Here is a 22,715-nt window from a genome sequence, read left to right as displayed (position 1 = left end):
GAGTCCAGTGCCAACCAGTGTCCACAGTGTATCCAGCCAGCTTCTGTCCCTCGGTCCTTCCCCAATCCTGCGCAGGTGCCTACGTCAGCAGCCTGGGACAGCGCTCAGTCTGGACCAGCAGTGTATCTTCAGGAGCAAACCACCCCTGGAAAAGCAGAACACCAGGGACCAAGAGCAGTGCGTGCTCCTGAAGCATCATTTTGAGAACACTCCTTTAAGAATCTGGACATACAAAATAATGCTGTGATTCACTGACAGCAAACCAAGATTCTGAAAAGTAACTCAAACAATATTGCAAGAATTTATGGAACTTTTGTTTTTATTTTTGAACAACCTTTGCACAGTTAAAATGACTGTCAGCGGGATTTCACCCCCATCCTCCAACTAGTTACATGGCCAGTCCATTACTTCATTACTGACAAATTAGCATTTCAATCGATATGCAAATGATTTAAAGCTTCTGTCACTCCAGCTCTATTCCACATGCAGAACCAACCCCTCCTGCTTGACTGACAGACTCTAGACTGTGTGACTTGGGGCGAATGAGCTGACAATCAAGTTGACGTTGCATAATGATTATGAAAATCTGATTAAGAATATTTGCAATCTGAGGCCTTCTCGCTCAAACCCCATGGTAAAACTGCTGTTTTAACTGCCTAGCTAATTCTCCTTTACAAGTTGCTTTGAAGTGCTGCTCTAGCAAAAACAAATACTCAAATCCTATTTACAAACACCCTCTCCATGTAAGCTGTTCCCTTCTCCAATGCTCAGGAAGTAAGAGCATTTGTACTAAGACAGCACGAACTAGGCAGATAAACTAGCATATTGTAAAAATTAGTGACCTGACACAGGCTGATCAATAAATAAAAAAGTTTGCTTTAGATCTAGAGTAAGTACACATTATGAGGATGCACACAGACCAAAAAATATTGTGAATATATATGTGTGTGTGTGTGTGTGTGTGTGTGTGTGTGTGTGTGTGTGTGTGTGTGTGTGTGTGTGTGTGTGTGTGTTATATATATATATATATATAAACACACACACACACACACACACACACACACACATACATACATATTATATATATACACATATACACACATTTTCTATGAACGGGAGTTATGCAAGCGGAGTGATAATCTTCAGCAGCAATCCACTTTTACAGCACCGTGCTTTTTAAAATCCCATCAGATATCTCATCGTTAGGCAAAACTAATGATTCTGACCACGTGAACTTGAAACTTTGAAGCAGGGAACAGAGTAAGCTATAGATAAGATATGATTACTTAATGAGCTGAACGATAACCATTATGAAATAGCAGCCAAGAGTCTCAATGGAGCGGAGCACAAAAATAGGCACATTTATATGATGTAATAGGACAATTTTGCAGATTGCTTTGAAGAGTTCATATTATCTTACAGAATAACTCAATAAAAGCAGAACGTGTCATTTACTAAATGTCATGTAAGGTCTCCTAGTAGTTAATGGAAAGTCAACACTTCATGGAAAGCAATTTTTTAGACATTTTAAAAAAATTAAAAAAAGTATACGTTTATTAAGAAAGTGTATGGCTTGGTCCCCAAGGAACGTTTCTGAGCCACCGAGAGATTTTGGCAGAACGCAGTAGACAGACAGTACTAGTGGGCCGGTGTCATTATCACTTGTAACACAATTTGCATACCTTGGGCAGATAAGTGATACATTTATAAAAAGTCAGCAAAAGCCACCGAAATGTAAAAAGCGTCTGATAATTTTTTTTTTATTTTTTTTTAATAGGTGCTAAGGCTTAAAAAATAATACATTTGAGATACACTCACTGACCAGAATTCCCGAAGTTCCAGCAAGGGCACTACGGGTGTCTAGGACTGCTCCGGGAGTGCCTGCCTTGATTGGAAGTCCCCTAACTTACCGCAGTGGTTCCCTAATCACTGGAGCGCTAACCTAACTCACCGCAGTGGTCCCCCTAACTCCCCACAGCCAATTACAGAATGCAGCGATGCTGTGACTTCAGGACAGGACAGACATTGCTTCCGGAGCCAGCAAAGACCTCGAGAGGGGCAACCGCTGGATAAGCAGGATCGCTGAAAGGCAACTAAGGCTATGTGCACACGCTGCGGACTGGTTTGCGGATTTTTCCGCACTGATTTTGAAAAATCCTCAGGGCAAAAACACTGCGTTTTTCCTGCGGATTTATCGCGGATTTACTGCGGTTTTTGTGCGGATTCTACTGCGGTTTTACACCTGTGGTTTTTTTAATATGAAGCAGGTGTAAAACCGCTGCGGATTCCGCACAAAGAATTGACATGCTGTGCATGTCAGTTTTTATTTTCCATAGGTTAACATGGTACTGTACACCGCATGGAAAACTGCTGCGGATCCGCAGTGTCAAAAACGCTGAGGATCCGCAGTAAAAACCACAACGTGTGCACATACCCTAAATATCCAATGATTATTTTTAGTCAAGTGATGCCTTAAAAAAAAAAAATAAATAAATATGAAATTTTTTTATGTCGGTCAGAAAACCGCCTTAAGAAGTTTGCCAACGTAAAGAACCAAAACAGTTACTATAAAGAGTAATTCCACATTGTAGTACAATATATTACAGATCTAAGCTTGGCATCTGACATACCGTATTTACTCAAGTATAAGCCGAGATTTTCAGGCTGAAAGTGCCCCTCTTGGCTTATACTCGAGTCATTGTCTCCGGCGCTGGCAGCTCTTCCTGTGTTCAGCGGTCACGTGGTACCGCTCATTAATGTAATGAATATGCATGCGACTCCACTCCTATAGGTGTGGAGCGCATATTCATTACTTTAATGAGGGGTACCATGTGACCGCTCAGCACTGGAAGGAGCTGCCGCCCTGGGACAACGCAAAAGGAAGTGCAGAGACCGCGCCAGGAGGGGGCGAGTATGACGGGGGAGGGTGAGCCATGCTATATTCACCTGTCTTCGATCCACCGCCGGGCTCTGTCTTAAGTGTCCTCTGGCTGTGACGTTCAGGTCAGAGGGCGCGATAACATGGTTAGTGCGCACCCTCTGCCTGAACAGTCACTGCAGAGACCCGGAAGACACAGCGGTTGAACAGGGACAGGTGAATATCACAAGTGCCGAGGGCCTGAGCCAGCAGCGACACCAGCACCTGGCCCCCATAGCACGCCATGTCCTCACCTGCTCAGGACACCGGCACCTGGCCCCCAGCGACGAGAGTTGAGTATGTCTTTTTTTTTAATCGCAGCAGCATATGTGGCATATTATTCTATGGAGCATCTTATGGGGCCCATCAACCTTTATGGAGCAGCATATGGGGCATATTATTCTATGGAGCATCTTATGGGGCCATCATTAACCTTTATGGAGCATTAAATGGGGCATATTATTCTATGGAGCATCTTATGAGGCCATTATTAACCTTTGTGCAGCATTATATGGGGCGTATTTTGTATGGAGCATTATATGGGGCTCCTGATTCAATATGGATATTCAAAAACACGTAACCTACTGATGTCTCAATTAATTTTACTTTTATTGGTATCTATTTTTGAAATTTACCAGTGGCTGCTGCATTTCCCACCCTAGGCTTATACTCGAGTCAATAAGTTTTCCCAGTTTTTTGTGGCAAAATTAGGGGCCTCGGCTTATACTTGGGTTGGCTTATACTCGGGTATATACGGTAGCTGGCTGCAAAGCCCTATCCTCAGAGGGGTTATCTGGGACTGTTGGTTTTTCAGCTATGGGGCTGAGAAATTAACAATACATAGTTGCCAACTACCGGCCTATTGAGGCCTGCAACAATCTCTGGCAGACCGCTCCTGACAGCGCTTCTCGTGCTTCCTGTGATGTCACACTGACAGAGCTGATCCTTCTCTTCCCACCTGCTTTCAACTGCGCATCAATGCAGATCTTCTGCTGCCTAAACACCTGATCCAGAACACGTTGTTGCAGGACAGGCAGGTACTTAGCAACTACCCATCAGTGAATTCTTGGCCCCATAGGGTAAAAAAAATCCCTGATAACCCATTGAGGCTTTCAACAGAAAATGACTGATCAAATCATGCACAATTACTCGATTGACCCTCGGAGTGGCCAAACAGTGTAGTTTTCTTCCTTCTGGCTTCTGGTAATCAAGGAAGAGCTGGCAAGAAGATAGATGCAAAACTAATAGGTGGGAAGGTGCACCGAGCATAGCTGCTAGTTTTAAGCAGTCATTTTGTGCTGAAAGACTCCCTTTAGGCTATGTTCACACGATCCTTTTTTCACTGCGGATTTTTCAGGTCCTTTTTCTGACAAATCCGCAGTGAAAACCGCAGTGCTTTTCACTGCGGGTTTTGATCCTTTTTCTACTGCTGATTCCACTGCGGGTTTCCAACTGCAGTTTCCTATTGGTGCTGTTGGAAACCCGCAGCGGAATCCGCAGAAAGAATTGACATGGTACTTCTTTTTTCCGCAGGCAAATCCGCGCTGATTTTCCTGGGGAAAAAAGGATCGTCGGCACAGCGGGTTTTGTTTTCCATTGGGTTACATGGTACTGTAACCTGCATGGAAAAAGGATGCGGATCCGCAGCTGCAATTCCGCTGCGGATCCGCACCAAAAACCGCACCGTGTGAACGTAGCCTTAAAGGGAACCTATCCCCACCAGAAACGCTATTTACGCTAGAGTTACTGTAATCTGCAGGTAAATATAGAGTTAACCTTGTGTAGTCAGCTGACTGGAAGTCCTGCAATACAGAGACATTTAAAGTAGCCCACCTCCCATCAAAGTATTTATCCTCTTAATACATTGTTATCATATTATATAGCACTGAACTTAAAATTGCTCATTTTGCCTTTCTACCCAGCTAATTCTTCTGTTTTTCCTTTAGGTCTATGACATCATATGATTATAAACGGACTGGCTGAATCCTTCTAAGCTCTATGTAGAAACAGGAGGTCAATTTTCCCTGTATGAGTCATAAAGTCACTGCAAAAGTCAATGGCGGGGGGAGGAGAGAGCAGCTGGATCAAGAGTTGAAGAGGGGAATGATATCTGCAGGTACAAGAAATATCCTGTTTCTACATAAAGCAGAGAAAAGAGAAGAATTAATCAGGTAGAAAGGCAAAATGATCAATTGTAAGTACACAATGCTATATAGTATGGTGACTGCAATATAGTAAGAGGATAAAAAAATTTAAGTTATGGTATGTTCTCTGAGTAACCACTCCCTCCGAGTCACCGGGGCATTGCAGGGGAGTGATTACATTACCGCTCTTCATTGGTGCCTTATAGGATTACATAACATTATAATAGTTTCTAATTCCAATTTATGAAAAAAATAACGAAAACACAGTAATTCAGAAATGGTCGTCAAGCTTTTTAAGCCGCTCACTGAGCAGTAGATAGAAGACCAGAATATTTTTTTTTTCCTTGTGTCACTTTTGGGTATCTCCCATGGTTTTTGTGACATCATTTTTTACCATCGCTTGCCAGACGTTCTTTTTTGTGTGTGTTTTTAGTGTGTTTTATTTTTTATTTTTGTTAAAAAAAAAAAAAGCAAAACAGATGGTGAAATACTCCAAAAGACGTCCAGGCGTCTCCTGAGCTTTCTCCTACACTTGTAATGTACAGTACAGATCTTCTTCCAAAACACCAGAAGAATGGACTTGTCACTTCTTATAACCTCTTGGCATCTTTGGAAACCGAAAGCGGTTAAAATATGTTCAAAAGCCAGAACATAAGCACAGGAAGCTGTTTTTACATAGAAATAATAATAATCTTTATTTTTATATAGCGCTAACATATTCCGCAGCACTTTACAGTTTTTTCACACACTATCATCACTGTCACCGATCTAAATTTTCCCTATCACTATGTCTTTGGAATGTGGGAGGAAACCGGAGTACCCGGAGGAAACCCACGCAAACACGGGGAGAACATACAAACTCCTTGCAGATGTTGTCCTGCAAGGCTGCAGTGCTAACCACTGAGCCACCGTGTTTTTTGATATTTTTTTTTTTTTTTTATACAGTTTCTGCAGGGGAATCTGCCTGAAATAAGATGTTGTGTGCACACATACATAAGGGTGTGTGCAATTTGAGAGCGCAAAACTCAGCAAAAAGATTCAGTTTTTTTGAGGGGATCCTCTCCAAATTCCTGGCTGAAAACTTACAATTAATTTTTATATGAAATTCACTTTGCTGTTTTTATACAGGTGTTTCTTTAAGCTTTTTTTCTGAAGAGGTTTGAAAAACCCTTGGTGGAAGAAAGTTTGTCAGTTCGTTGATAAGGATCCTGAAGGTAACCTCTCCAGCCTAGAGTCTGTCCAATCAAAATGCTGCACAGAATGCTTCAGGGAAAAAAGAAACCCTTCCTAAACAGCTCCAAGAAATATTCAGGAAAAGAAAAACTCCACTAAACAGGAGAGTTCATGGAAGCGTCGTCGTGAAAACCCATGGGGCCCGATTCATCAAGGCTGGAGTAGTGTATAATTGTGCTATACAAGTCTTGCTTATATAGAAGGGGATGAATTCTGGGCATTTTTGGCGTCTAAAGTGCCAGAATTTTTCATGAATTTAACAGGTGGGTGTGGCCACATCGCGGTCCTTAGCCCCACCCATTTCAGCAGAGCGGACTCAAACTGCCAATATATAAAGTGGCAATCTTCCCCCCCACACACATTTTGCCAGCTTTTACGCCAGTTATCTGATATAAAAATAAAAGATTTGATTAATCGGACCCATGTTTGACGGTCTCAAAAAATCTCCGTGTGCACATAACCTTACATTGCATCTGCAGAACTGATCGGCAGGCAGAATTGCACATAAGGCTGTTTTTGACAAGTACGGTAAATTTATAGATTCCCCATGAGCCTCAGGATTACCCGTTACTCCCAACATTTCCTTATGGGATCTCTGCCTTTTTTTAACACTCATTTAATTTTTTTTCTATTGCTGGCAAAAGATCAGGCATAACACTTGGCACACTGTTCCCATCCTAAATGGCCAATACATTATTCAGTTTCTTCTTAAAGGAACAAGGCAGCTATGCAGCTTGCCAAAAACGGGCTTATTATTATTAAGCCTCCTCAATGAGATCATTTATACTCACTGAACAAACAGCCATAAACTCAGCCAAGAATATAAAGCAAATGTAAAACGTTCTTTCATCCTATTTCAAAACAAGCAGTTCCAAAATAATCATTAAAACAGAAAAAGCCAAAACAGAAAGCAGAGAAAGTAACTGCAGGGTGTAACAGAACACACGTAACATGCCTGCCATGTTTTAGCCATCGGCATAATATGCCTTTTTGTATTGATAGTCTATTTGTGCCAATCTAATAGCGTCACTCACTTTCACCCCATCTGTCTCCTCATCATGGCGCTGGATCCATACACAGAAGAACATGGTAGAAATAGTCACATCTTACTAGAACGATAGGACTACTGAACCTGCAGACAGTTACATGTAAGGCTACTTTCACACTTGCGGTTTTCAGCTTCCGTCACAATCCTTCGTTTTTTGAGAATGCAGGATCCTGCATTTTCCCGTAGACTTGTATTAGGCTACTTTCACACTAGCGTCGTGCGATGCGTCGTGCCGACGTACCAACGCATGCTGTGAAAAAAAAGCACAACGGGGGCAGCGGATGCAGTTTTTCAACGCATCCGCTGCCCCATTGTGATGTCCGGGGAGGAGGGGGCGGAGTTTCGGCCGCGCATGCGCGGTCGGAAATGGCTGACACGACGCACAAAAAAAAGTTACATGTAACTTTTATTTGTGCCGACGGTCCGCCAAAACACGACGCATCCGTCGCACGACAGATGCGACGTGTGGCAACCCTATGGAGAAAAAAACGCATCCTGCGGGCAACTTTGCAGGATGCGTTTTTTTCTCCAAAATGACGCATTGCGACATGCATCACACGACGCTAGTGTTAAAGCACCCTTAGCGACACATTGTGACAGATGGTCATCCGTCGCGTCCGTCGTGCACTGGATGCGTTGTGTTTTGGCGGACCGTCGGCACGAAAAAACGTTCAAGGGAACATTTTTTCGTACGTCGGGTCCGCCATTTCCTACCTGCGCATGCGCGGCCGGAACTCCGCCCCCTCCTCCCTGGGACTTTACAATGGGCAGCGGATGCGTTGAAAAACTGCATCCGCTGCCCACGTTGTGACAAATTTTCACAACGTGCATCAGTACATCGTGCCGACGCTTACCGACGGACCCGTACCAACGCAAGTGTGAAAGTAGCCCAACACCCACTAATGTCATGGTCATAGAAAACTACAGTTAAGAATACACCGTAAAGAATATTTTTGTTAAATGCCTTTTTATTAAGGAGTGCTATTTGTCTAAGGGGTACTTCTGTCTGTCTGTCTGCAACTTCTGTCACGGAAATCCAGGGTCACTGATTGGTCTCATCAGCTGCCTGTCCTGGCTGCCGCGACCAATCAGTGACGGCCACAGCCCGGCCGAGAATTAGTCCCTCCCCACTTCCGTCCAGCCAGTGCCCGGCGCCCGCTCCATACTCCCCTCCAGTCAGCGCTCACACAGGGTTAATGACAGCGTTAACGGACCACGTTATGCCGCGGGTAACGCACTCCGTTAACGCTGCTATGAACCCTGTGTGACCAACTTTTTACTATTGATGCTGCCTATGCAGCATCAATAGTAAAAAGATGTAATGTTAAAAATAATTAAAAAAAACAAAAAACCTACTATCCTCACCTTCCATCGTCCACCGAGGCGCGCGGCTGCCGCCAGCTTCCGTTCAGCTTCCGTTCCCAGAAATGCATTGCGAAATTACCCAGAAGACTTAGCAGTCTCACGAGACCGCCAAGTCATCTGGGTAATTTCGCAATGCATTCTGGGAACGGAAGCTGGCGGCAGCCGCACGCGCATCGACACAGCTTCGCTGGACGCCGGAGGGTGAGTATATAACTATTTTTTATTTATTTTTTTTTTATTTTTTTTTTTTAACAGGGATATGGTGCCCACACTGCCATATACTACGTGGCCTGTGCTATACACTGCGTGGCCTGTGCTATACACTGCGTGGCCTGTGCTATACACTGCGTGGCCTGTGCTATACACTGCGTGGCCTGTGCTATACACTATGTTCCAAATTATTATGCAAATGACATTTTTCTGATTTTCCTAAATGTTTGGTGCAAATGACAGTCAGTCTAATAAAAGTAATCACCCGTTAGAGTATACATCGAATTTTATTGAATAAACCTCCCAATGATAACAGTATAATCTCCAAAATGAATAAAACCTCAAAATGCACTGTTCCAAATTATTAGGCACAGTAGAATTTCTAAACATTTGATATGTTTTAAAGAACTGAAAATGCTCATTTGTGGAATTTGCAGCATTAGGAGGTCACATTCACTGAACAAAAAGCTATTTAACTCCAAAACATCCTAACAGGCCAAGTTACATGTTAACATAGGAACCTTTCTTTGAGGTCACCTTCACAATTCCTGCATCCATTGAGTTTTTGCTTGTATTTCTTTGCATGAAGTCAGAATAGCCTCCCAGAGCTGCTGTTTTGATGTGAACTGCCTCCCACCCTCATAGATCTTTTGCTTGATGATACTCCAAAGGTTCTCTATAGGGTTGAGGTCAGGGGAAGATGGTGGCCGCACCATCAGTTTATCTCCTTTTATGCCCATAGCAGCCAATGACAATGAGGTATTCTTTGCAGCATGAGATGGTGCATTGTCAGCATGAAGATGACTTTGCTCCTGAAGGCACGTTTCTGCTTTTTATACCATGGAAGAAAGTTGTCAGTCAGAAACTCTATATACTTTGCAGATGTCATTTTCACACCTTCAGGAACCTTAAAGGGCCCTACCAGCTGTTTCTCCATGATTCCAGCCCAAAACATGACTCCTCCACCTCCTTGCTGTTGTTGCAGCCTTGTTGGGATATGATGGCCATACACCAACCATCCACTACTCCATCCATTTGGACCATCCAGGGTTGCTCAACACTTATCAGTAAACAAGAATGTTTGGAAATTAGTCTTCATGTATGTGTGGGCCCAATGCAACCATTTCTGCTTGTGAACACTGTTTAAGGGTGGCCGAATAGTACGTTTTTGCACCACAGCAAGCCTTTGAAGGAGCCTACACCTTGAGGTTCGAGGGACTCCAGAGGCACCAGCAGCTTCAAATATCTGTTTGCTGCTTTGTACTGGCTTTTTAGCAGCTGCTCTCTTAATCCGATGAGCTTGCCTGGTAGAAATCTTCCTCATTATGCCTTTATCAGCACAAACACATCTGTGCTCAGATACAGCCACAAATCTCTTAAGGCCATGTGCACACGCTGCGGATTCCATTGCAGAATTTTCCGCTGCGGTTTTGATAAATCCGCAGTGCAAAACCGCTGCGGTTTTACGGCGGATTTATCGCGGTTTTAATTGCGGTTTCCGCTGCGGGTTTTCACCTGCAGTTTCCTAGTGGAGCAGGTGAAAATCCGCTGCGGATTCCGCACAAAGAATTGACATGCTGCGGAAAATAAACCGCTGCGTTTCCGCACGTTTTTTTCCGCAGCATGTGCACTACGGATTTCATTTCCCATAGCTTTACATGGTACTGTAAATGCATGGGAAACCGCTGCGGATCCGCAGCAAAATCCGCAGCGTGTGCACATACCCTAACAGTACAATGATCACGCTTAAGTTTTCAGGAAATTTCTAATGGTTTCATCCCTTCACCAAGGCATTGCACTATTTGATGCTTTTCAGCAGCAGAGAGATCCTTTTTCTTTCCCATGTTACTTGAAAACTGTGACCTGCTTAATAATGTGGAACATCATTTTTAAGTAGTTTTCCTTTAATTAGAATCACCTGGAAAACTAATTATCCCATGTGTTTAAGATTGATTTCAGTGATCCATTGAGCCCTGAGACACAATACCATCCACGAGTTTATTTGAAAAACAAAACAATTAAATCTTTATCACACTTAAATCCAATTTGCATAATAATTTGGAACACAGTGTATAATGCGTAGGCTGTGTTATATACTATGTGGCTGCTATATACAAACAGATTCTAGAATACCCGATGCGTTAGAACCACTAGGGCCACCATCTAGTGTAATAAAAATATATATATTATTTTTATTCCTGTAAACTATGTTGATGCCTTTGCCCAAAAAGCTCTACTTTTGTCTCATCTGACCAAAGAACATTCTTCCAAAACGTTTTAGGCTTTTTCAGGTAAGTTTTGGCAAACTCCAGCCTGGCCTTTTTATGTCTCGGGGTAAGAAGTGGGGTCTTCTTGGGTCTCCTACCATACAGTCCCTTTTCATTCAGATGCCAATGGATAGTACGGGTTGACACTGTTGTACCCTCAGACTGCAGGGCAGCTTGAACTTGTTTGGATGTTAGTCGAGGTTCTTTATCCAACATCTGCACAATCTTGCGTTGAAATCTCTTGTCAATTTTTCTTTTCCGTCCTCATCTAGGGAGGTTAGCCACAGTGCCATGGGCTTTAAACTTCTTGATGACACTGCGCACGGTAGACACAGGAACATTCAGGTCTTTGGAGATGGACTTGTAGCCTTGAGACTGCTCATGCTTCCTCACAATTTGGTTTCTCATGTCCTCAGACAGTTCTTTGGTCTTCTTTCTTTTCTCCATGCTCAATGTGGTACACACAAGGACACAGGACAGAGGTTGAGTCAACTTTAATCCATGTCAACTGGCTGCAAGTGTGATTTAGTTATTGCCAACACCTGTTAGGTGCCACAGGTAAGTTACAGGTGCTGTAATTAATTACACAAATTAGAGAAGCATCACATGATTTTTTTGAACAGTGCCAATACTTTTGTCCACCCCCTTTTTTATATTTGGTGTGGAACTATATCCAATTTGGCTTTAGGACAATTCTTTTTGTGTTTTTTTCATTTAAGACAAATTAAATGAAGATAATAACAAAAAATTTGTGTTTGCAATCATTTTCAGGAAGAAACTGAGTATTATCTGACAGAAATGCAGGGGTGTCAATACTTTTGGCCACAACTGTATATATATATATATACATACATACGGTTATACTGTAGATCTATACACAATTTCAGGAAAAATAACTCGCACGTGTGCACTGCAGGAATATATTCCAATATAAATCTATAGGAAGCTTTTATAGCGTGTCTTTAATGGGTACTTACCACCGCGGGCAGAATGACTCACAGACCGGCTCTTGCATTAAACATCTACAGTACGTTTTATGCAGCCGAAAAGAGAAGACTACGCAAAGCGCTACATCCCGCCAGCTTCTCTGCCCACTCAGCAAGACCCACAGGTGTGCTCCTATGTGCGGGACGGTAACAAGCTGGCAGGGACCTGCCTCTCGGACTACTCACCTCGCTCCCAGATGCCTTTCTATCTAGGTTTCTCCCTAACACACCGCGACAATTCAGAGTACAACATAGATGCTGGTAATGCAGGAGTCAGTGATGGGCATCATCAGTCAAGTGTTGTAGATGGACATCATCACTAAAGCAGTCTATACAAAAAGCTTCAGGAGGCTCAAATATACCATTACGACTGAGGAAATAAGGTTTCACTCTAGTGTGCTGCTCCCTCAGGTGCTCTGGGGCTGGTCCCTAAACGTGCTCTCCTTTTAGTGACGGACTGTATTTCAGTTGTGCATCACAGTATAGGAACGTGCGTGCAGACAGAGTGACCGTGGCACTATGTGTAGGACTGCACACTGCCATCGATCCTAACAAGTAACTTTATGGTCTCCTGCCACAAGGAGACTGACTCTTACAGATGGTATATTTAACGCTAAGTTGGCAGGAAGAGGTTAACTAACATGTAATGCACAGTTCATAAGTCTGTTAAAGGGAATCTCTCAGTAAATGTTTGCTATATAATCTGAAACTGAACCGAAAAAAATATAACTATGCACTATCGCTTTTTCTTACTTACAGCAGGGTATTTGCTCATTTTGTTTCAGTCTTAGGTTTTGTCTGTTTAATGGTCGGTGTGAACATGTCCTATTTTGCATGCATAACAACTTAGGCTACTTTCACACTAGCGTCGTGCACTGCACGTCGCTATGCGTCGTTTTGTAGAAAAAACACATCCTGCAAAAGTGCTTGCAGGATGCGTTTTTTCTCCATTGACTTGCATTAGCGACACAGTGTGATGCATTGCCACACGTCGCAACCGTTGCACGACTGTTGCGTCGGACCGTCGCCACCAAAAAACGTTGCTTGTAACGTTTTTTTGGTGCGTCGTGCCCGTCTTTTCCGACCGCGCATGCGCGGCCGGAACTCCGCCCCCGCCTCCCCGCACCTCACAATGGGGCAGCGGATGTGTTGAAAAACAGCATCCACTGCCCCCGTTGTGCGGCGCATTCACTGCTATTCGTCATCCGACGCTAGTGTGAAAGTAGCCTTATACTACAGTTCATTTTTTTTCAGTTTAGTTTCAGGTTTCTTCGTGCATGTAAGGATGTGGCCGCTCTTTCTTTGAGAGGAACATTACCTTTATATAGCTTCCCATTTGCTGGGTATCCATATTCGGGACCCGGTACTACTCAGCCCTTATTCGCATTGACATCACTTTGGCAGATGGCAAGGTATTAATACTAGAGGTTAGGATCATCCTGATTTGAGTACATCTTGACACTTGCGAGATGGCTTTTACGCTTTTTATGATCAAAAATGGTATTTACCAAGTTCCTCATGTTATTTCTATGCACTACTGCTTTTAAATATTTGCCTACAGCAGGGTATATGTTTATTTTGTATCTCTCTTAGGTTTTGTCCATGTAATCTGAGAGCAGCTCTGATTCCAGAGATGTTTCACTTACTAGGCTGTGTCTTACTGTTTTATTAGCAGGAGATTATGAAAAGAAGACTAAGTGTATTGTGCCTTCTAATCAACTGCTCTGTGTATCCCCACCCCATCACTTATTAGCAGCTTTTTAGCAATGTACACAGAAAGCTGCCAATCAGTGGTGTGAGCAGGGTTATACAGAGCTCAGCATTCAGAGCTCTGCTAGATCTGTAGCAGAAAAAACTGTTTCAAAATGACTGCATGCAGACCAAAAAGTGACATCGCTGAAATCAGGGACTCAGCCTCTACATTGTGCTGTTCTCAGATTACATTACACAAACCTGCTGACGGATTTTCATTACTGTCCTGAAATGTAACATTACTGGGCGGCCCTAGAGGCCTTTCTTACACATAAAGCTGCCAGTAAAACTATCAGGCTGGGAAAAGCAAGCTATTTGAGATTTTAGGACAAGAGGTCAGCGGTCAATAACAGCAGCACAGATTTTCTCATCTTGGCTCGATGGCTACAATTCTTCGTAAAGCAGGAAATTCGGAAAATCTCAGATGAGGAGTAAATGATCACAGCTATACATATTATCTGACCAGACCTAAATCTAAACAGAACTGCAGCAACGAGACGAGTCTCATGATTGATGCTTGTAGAATAAGTAAAGTGGATGTCACTCATCACAGATTGGTTTAACATAGGAAATGTCTAAAAGCAGCAGCGCAAGCTACTTAAATTGTATTTTACTATGCAAAAAAAAAAGTCAATCACTTATGTCAATCATGAGATTTCAACTGTAAAGTTATAATGGCAGCAAAGATAATGTTGTGCTCCTAAAATTATTAATATTTACTGAACTCAAAAGAAAGTCAGGACCCAAGAATATCCAGATCTCCACCCGTTATTGGGCTTTATGACATTATGGCAAATCATTAGGATCCCGAGGAGAAAAGAGCCAAGAGGTGATGTTCAGGGAACTGCAGCACCAATCGTTTCTGGATACTGGGGGTCTCTGCGTTCTGAGTCTGTTACTTATCCCAACAGATAAACCCACCCTACCTACCGCGGGTTTGGTAGGGTAGATGGATTTGCACGTTTGTCTTTTTTTTCTCTGTCTTTCAAGAGCCATAACTTCTTTTTTTTCCGATTACAGCAAAATCCATTTTTTATTTTACCGCTTTATAAAATAAATGAAAAACACCACAGATTTCTTGTCACCATTTCCTGAGAACTGTTCTATTTCTATGGACAAGGTTGTGTCAAGGTTTGCAGGACGAGCTGTACTTTACTGGTATCACATGACCACATTTGGGTCTTTGCTCACTTTTTAATACATTTTCGGAGACTAGATTAAAAATAAATTCTGCCATGTTTACATTTTTTAGGGCTCTGGACTGTGTAACACATTTCATTTTTTTTTTTTTTTTTTTAAAGGGCCACTGTCACCCCCCCCCCAGCCGTTATAAACTAAAAGAGCCACCTTGTGCAGCAGTAATGCTGCAGTCTAACAAGGTGGCTCTTAGTTTTTGATTCATTTATTACCTCAATAAAGAGTTTTAAAAATTGGCCACACATACCAGATATTGTACCAGGAGGCGGTCCGAAGCGTCCCGTATGAATCCCCCAACTGCCGTCACTCTTCTCTTCAGGGCCGATGGTACCCGCCCCCTTCGCGTTGTTGCTTCAAATCCGGCGCCTGCGCTGTGCGTGCCTGCCTGGGGCCTGCGCAGTGTTCTTTGTCAGTCACATCTCAGATGCCGGGTGCCTGACTGCGCCTGTGCGGGCAGTGCGGCCGCCCTGTTACTGAATCCCCGCCCCGCACTGTGTTATTCATTATGCACAGTGCGGGGCTGGGGTTCCTGGGAAGGCGGGGGAGCATCAGAGATGGGGGAGCGCCTGAACAGCGCAGTGCGCATGCCCAGGAATGCCAGCCCCGCACTGTGCATAATGAATAACACAGTGCGGGGCGGGGATTCAGTAACAGGGCGGCCGCACTGCCCGCACAGGCGCAGTCAGGCACCCGGCATCTGAGATGTGACTGACAAAGAACACTGCGCAGGCCCCAGGCAGGCACGCACAGCGCAGGCGCCGGATTTAAGAAGCAACAACGCGAAGGGGGCGGGTACCATCGGCCCTGAAGAGAAGAGTGACGGCAGTTGGGGGATTCATACAGGACGCTTCGGACCGCCTCCTGGTACAATATCTGGTATTTGTGGCCAATTTTTAAAACGCTTTATTGAGGTAATAAATGAATCAAAAACTAAAAGAGCCACCTTGTTAGACTGCAGCATTACTGCTGCACAAGGTGGCTCTTTTAGTTTATAACGGCTGGAGGGGGTGACAGTGGCCCTTTAAATCTAACTTATTGATACAACAATGCCAAATATGTAATTTACTTTTTCCCCATAATGGGACAAGGGAAGCGATTTGAACTTTTCTTTTGCAATTATAATAATAAATTATATTATTACATAAATACAGATTTGTATTTTTTTTTTAGTTCCCCTACGAGACTTGAACTTGTGATCACTTGTATAATACCCTGCCTGTGGCTGAGAGTCATAAGAATCTCTTCAGTATGCCTCTGGCTATCATGACAAAACCGGCACTCTGCTGTTGTATCTCCGGGAAGAGGGAGGTTTAACCCCATAGTGACAAAGCCAATTTTTACAATTCTGACCACTGTCACTTTATGAGGTTATAACTGTGGAAGGCTTTATCGGATCCCGCTGATTCTGAGTTTTTTTTCATGACATATTGTACTTCATGTTAGTGGTAAAATTTCTTCAATACGACTTGCATTTACTTATGAAAAAAATGGAAATTTGGCAACAATTTTGACAATTTTGCAACTTTCAAACTTTTAATATTTGTACCCTTAGGCTAGGTTCACATTGCATTAAAGCAGCCCGTTCAACACATGCGATAAACGGGCTGCATTAACGCAAGTGCCGAAATGTGATCTCGCTAGCGCAGATAGAGCATCTGCTAGCTCTATCTGTGCTAGCGGTGACGGACCCGGAAACGCTGCAGCCCTCGTCCCAGGATCACTGAGCGACATAGCACACTACCAGCCACGGGTCAATATACTGCACACAGCATTGGGAACAATTTTAAACCACAAGGGGAATTCCCTTCTGATCATACATGTTATTCTAATATTCCAGATAACATTGAACTGTTCTGAGGAAGGTCCATCTTGGACCGAAAACGTTCAACAAAACAATTGGTTCTATGTCAGGATATATTATTCAAAAAACAACTATTACCAAAAATACCTTTATTTAGAAAATTTCAAAATTGTAGTAGACAAAACCCGTAGCCCTACAACAATGTGACCAAAAATTTAAAACCAAGTACTTAGGACTACCGTTACCATATCCTTTCTTAATGTACTTTTCTTATCTGTTAGGGGTGATGCCACATCTGATATCTCATATCACCTCCCTACTTATTGGTTGTTTGTACCCAAAACAATAGTCGGCCCTAATGCTCCCGGGACAACAACATGTCCCATACCCATAGGGGCATGCCGCTATAGAAATGTGCAAACAGACGATAAATGGTACAAAAAGAAGAAATGTGCAATAATGATAGCAGATTGTCACAATACCACAGACCTCTTGCTTTATCTAAAGGGGTGCCAACCTCCGCATGATAGGTAGGGACAGGGGTTATAGGGATTGGTAGGGTTAGACTATAGCACCTTAACAGCACACTATTAACCCCTATTCCAAATATCGAGGGTGTCCGATCATCATCTGGAAATACTAGGCTAGTGTGTACTTTAAACCATAGATAAAGCAAGAGGTCTGTGGTATTGTGACAATCTGCTATCATTATTGCACATTTCTTCTTTTTGTACCATTTATCGTCTGTTTGCACATTTCTATAGCGGCATGCCCCTATGGGTATGGGACATGTTGTTGTCCCGGGAGCATTAGGGCCGACTATTGTTTTGGGTACAAACAACCAATAAGTAGGGAGGTGATATGAGATATCAGATGTGGCATCACCCCTAACAGATAAGAAAAGTACATTAAGAAAGGATATGGTAACGGTAGTCCTAAGTACTTGGTTTTAAATTTTTGGTCACATTGTTGTAGGGCTACGGGTTTTGTCTACTACAATTTTAAAATTTTCTAAATAAAGGTATTTTTGGTAATAGTTGTTTTTTGAATAATATGTTTGATCACTACACCAACCCATTTGTTATTTATATAAGTTTCTATGTCAGGATGCAAGATGAATAACATTTTCTTCTCTTCATGATTGAGTGCCGAGTTATTTTGGATATTTGCTATTAAGGGTGGGATACCCTACTTGAGCACCGACACCCACAACCAGCAGAGTGCCGTGTTTTGTTTTATGAATACTGCCATCAGCCGCTCCTGCTCTCACTGTTATTAGCGGCAGCAGGTGTAGGCTGATGGGAGTAATAGTCCCATCAGCCGCCGCCTGCTCTCGCTGTTATCAATTTAATATAACTCAACATTCTCTCCTGCTCGCAGGAAGAGCAGGGAAGAATGACGAGAGCAGACTTCAGCACTCGGCGCCGGGGAACATCGCCAACTGTACCACTGCTTTCCAGGTGCCGGTACATGTGGTACTGATGAGGCACACAGTTGCGATGCGTAAGCCACAAGTATTACACACACACGAACACTGACGTCTCCAGTACCGTGAGTTTAAGGACATGTGAAACAGGCCTAAGACTGTTTTAAATTAGTGCTGGATCCTAACGGTTCTTTAAATTTGTATGCTTTTAGCATGAGAAACGCATGACAAAAAAAGTATAAGGCTAGGCTCACATCAAAGAAAGGTACGCCTTGTTGTGACTGATGGGAACTAATGAATTGGCCAATATGTGCGCCAAGTACCTTCATTTTTATAACTATATTCTATATGGCAGTAATGCAGTTCAAACACAATAAAAAAGAGCAAAGAATCCGCACCACTGCAGCAAAGGTTCACTGCGCCTCACACTCAAACCAGCCACATGCCATAAACGTCCCAAAAGGATCGGGTGCTCAATCTGAAAAAAGTATGCAAGAAAATTCCAATGAAATAAGAAAACTGAGAGCACTCACCGTTCTAAAAATCAGTCCCGTATTGAAACGGAAGAATCTTCAGTAGGGGAGAATGTGAATTGTGACAGACGGCCGTTTCACGCTACTGCGCTTCCACGGGTCCTACAGATGAAAGGAAGCGCACAGGAACAACATGGGCTCTGCTGAAGAGTCCACCTGTCAGTTTACAGAGCCGGAATGAAGGGGGATTCTCAGCGAAAGATCATGAGACCAGGGGAGCGGCTCAGGTCACTGCAGGGTTAGTGAAATGCTTATCTATGGCAGCTAGTTCACATGAAAGGGATGTGTAAAGTAATGGCCAACCCCCTAATATTTCTGGTAGCCACCAGAGAACCAGGGAAATATCAAGATGGGAGCACAGTGAGGTCAGGAAGGTCATCATTACGGAATACTCATCTCTTATTATTTTACATCATTCCGAGCAGAGTTTGTCTTTTCTTACTTTACCTACATAATTCCTTTTAGTTGGTACTTGCAGATTCTCAGGTGATGAGCAACAAAATCCTCAATGACACATTACCAGTAAAAGTGACTGTGGATTGTCACTATTGATGTCACCTGAGAGAATCCAGCCCACAGACGTGTTGATATGCGAGAGGGACGGACGTGCTGTCCATGGACTGCTCTACACGCAGGACATGGATGCGGCTGAGGTTTTATAATCCCCCTCGCTCAGTATCCGGCTGCAGATATTCGCCCTTCTCCCCATTTTTGGGAGTGCGCCCCTGAGCTCCTCATCCTCTCCTTCTATATTCTGGTAGGACTCCTGGCGCTGGGCCATATAGCGGTGCCCGGCCACTTACTGATGTGCACCATTCTTTTCCTGACACCTGGCATACGGCATACTGAAAAACAATGTATTACACCGGGCACTAATAAAGCCGTCTACATCCGTCTTACCATCGCCTGTGCCTCCTGAAACATTTCAAGATTAAAGAAAGACACAACTAGAATTCTAAGTGTTCGCTCCGCTCTCTTAGAGTGTGATATTATGTGCTTAGCCGACACTGCACTATGACCCAATAATGAACAATCCCAATATGCATTCTTATCACAAGGTCTGATAGCTGCTGGACTTTGCCTGGGAGCAGATACTGCAAATTTGTCCCTGCGGATTAAGGGTCACAGAGAAGAAAAACACATTATTCCTACCTACGACAGAGGCTCCTCTTTCTGCAAACGCCAAGGCATAGGCCTTCCCCAGACCTGCAAGAAAGACCTTCATATTAGAGGGGAGTAAAGTCACAGGCGACAGATACAAGATATGCAGGGCAGACAGCTCAGTGACGACATTACCAGCACATACAACTCCTTGGCCATCACCCTGATTGCCAGAGGCCTGAATGCTTCTAATTCCCACCTGCATGTAAGAGTCCGGCTACCGACCTGCTGAAACTCTCCCAGCCCGCAGCAGCATTGTTCTTTTCTGTCTATTTCACCAACAAAATTACAAAAGTTTGCAAAACCAAACTTTGCCCTTTCTGAGCTGCTGCTCTACACTGGTGCACATACACTAGGAAAAGCAGATTAAATATTACCCAGTCTCTTAAAGGGGTATTCCATCTCCAGGCTCCTATATCCCAATATGTAATGGGTATAATAGTAATATTAGCAAATACATTCAATTAGAAATATACATGCACAGTCAGCCCAGCTGTGTACACACACACACACGAGGTGTCAGGGTATGAGCACATGGCCAGTAAAAGCTGCGGACTGGAAATGTTACAGCATACTGGATGAGATTTCTAGAAATCCCATCTCCACTATGCGTGCACCGGCTCCTATGGCTTCCCTGTGGAGACGGACATGTGGCGCGTCTTTCCAGACTGCAGCATGTCTATTTATCTTGCTGAGACAAGTCTCCTCAAGATAAATGTCACCCATACAATGTATTGGGTGCGGTGATTCCACATGGTTCAGTGATCACATGCGGATTCACCTGCACTCAATAGCTTGCAGCACTTTGGTCACAGAGGACATGTGCTGCATCCAAAGCGCTGTCTGCACATACCCATATGCTAAGTTCACACTTGGGGTTTTTGCTGCGTTTTTTTTTTTTCTTCTGCAGCAAAACCTGGGTGTTTGGTAGCAAAGTGGGCTTTTGCTGTGCTTTTGGTGCGTTTTTTTTTTTCATTCAATTCAAAGGGTGAAAAACGCTGAAAGTGACATGTTCTAGGTCCAAAAAACACTGCAAAGCACAAAATATTGATAATAAAAAAAAAAACAATGTATGTGCATGAGATTTCAGAAGTCTCATAGGCTTTGCTGGTACTGTAAAAAGAAGCTGAAAATTAGCAGAAAAAAAAAACCGCCCTGTGTGAACTTAGCCTTAGATGGACTGTACGGTCTGTTCACAACTGACAGATAAGGGGCGGAGGAATGAGGAGGGAGCTGCACGAGATGTCTGGCCACGCTGTGATGCACGAGGGCCAGTCCTTGTACGAACACTTCCTTACAGGGTGCTATTACAAGCTTAGACGACATCGTGGGTCCATGGGATGGGGGGAACTCACCAATCACTGGGGGTCCGACTCCCACCGATAAAAGCCCTGGTTGTCAGGATCGATGGGAGTCTCAGTGATTGGGAATACAGGGGGTGACTGTCTGACCCCAGGCTCTGCCTCTGTTGCGCCGCGGTCGTCTGGTCTTCAGCAGTGCACACAATCGACCTCTCCTCCATTCACAGCTCCTTTTTGGGACTGGTGGGAGTCCCAGTAGTCGGACCACCTGCTATCCCTTATCCCGAGGTAACTTCCAGTCTTGAAGATAATCACCCCTTTAACTCCAGTGACCCGTTACCCTTTAAACAGGCCACAAGGAGCGCCGACATTAACCCCTCTGTTCAACAAAACAGCAAATAGCCGACAGCACAACAGACAGGTAGATGCAAGTCCTAATTCCACTGGACCCCCATGGAGAATGTACATACCGAAAAGCAATGAAGGACAGCATCCAATCCAGGTGAAATGTCCTTCATTGCTTTTTCGGTATTAACCCCTCAGTGTCCTAGATCACAGGGCTGATACATAGTGGCATTTATGGCCGGTGTCCCGCACTGACAGCCGCAGCCCTCCTGCCCTTTACCCCCAATAGCTCTACACAAGGGGGCTGCAGCTTGTGGACCCCGAGCAATGAGGAGTCTGCACCGCCCAGCACGTACCGTCTGACAGAACATGACGAGAGTCCAGAAGAACTAACTATCCAGAAGTTCCACAGACAGAACCGCCGGCTGTGAACAGTAACTAGCAGCACATACAAGTGTAAAGCTGCGCTCACCTCCCCCGGCGCCGGTCACCAGCACCACCCGACCATCAAAGCGCAAAGAAGACGCCATCTCTCCTGCAGAAACGACAACTGTGACCGTGACAGTAACCGGGACACAACAGCAGCAGGAGCCGTGCGTGCCAAGCCTCAGTCTGAGGGGATGGGCGGGGCTACAAGGAGACCGTCTGCTGATTGGCTGTCTGCTATATAAGGGGCGTTGCCATGTGACAGGAGGCAGCGCTGTGACCCTTTCCAGCCTCCTGGCAGCCGGTGCGTCGCTTATGAGCGGCTCAAAACACCGTCTTTACCGTATACTATGTTTTTTGAGGCGTTATTTTCCTGAAGCGGTTTTGATGTGGTATTGAGGAGCTTTGGGGCGCTTGCTTGCTTTGCAGCCTTATGATTGGAGATTGACTAATTTAACCCATTAGTGACGGAGCCAAATTTTTTAAATCTGACCAGTGTCCCTTTATGTGGTTACTAGATGGTGGCCCGATTCTAACGCATCGGGTAGTCTAGAATATGCATGTCCACGTCGTATATTGCCCAGCCACGTAGTATATTGCCCA

General features: G+C 44.0%; 1 protein-coding gene across 1 annotated transcript in view; it reads right to left on the bottom strand.

The window, feature by feature from the left end:
• The window catches only part of HSD17B4 (hydroxysteroid 17-beta dehydrogenase 4), a 412,752-nt gene extending 390,446 nt beyond the window's left edge, over window positions 1-22,306 (bottom strand). Inside the window, exons 1-2 of the mRNA XM_077290859.1 lie at window positions 22,159-22,306; window positions 20,032-20,085 (exon numbers count right to left, since the gene is read on the bottom strand). Coding sequence (XP_077146974.1) covers window positions 20,032-20,085; window positions 22,159-22,216 — 112 coding nt within the window. The 5' untranslated portion in view covers window positions 22,217-22,306. The remainder of the gene's footprint in view (window positions 1-20,031; window positions 20,086-22,158) is intronic.
• Window positions 22,307-22,715: the final 409 nt, after the last annotated feature.

The sequence above is a fragment of the Ranitomeya variabilis genome, chromosome 1 (genome assembly GCF_051348905.1).
Source record: "Ranitomeya variabilis isolate aRanVar5 chromosome 1, aRanVar5.hap1, whole genome shotgun sequence".
Lineage (NCBI taxonomy): Eukaryota > Metazoa > Chordata > Amphibia > Anura > Dendrobatidae > Ranitomeya > Ranitomeya variabilis.
Note: the sequence above shows the minus strand (reverse complement) of the source record. Positions and strands in the feature narration are given on the sequence as shown.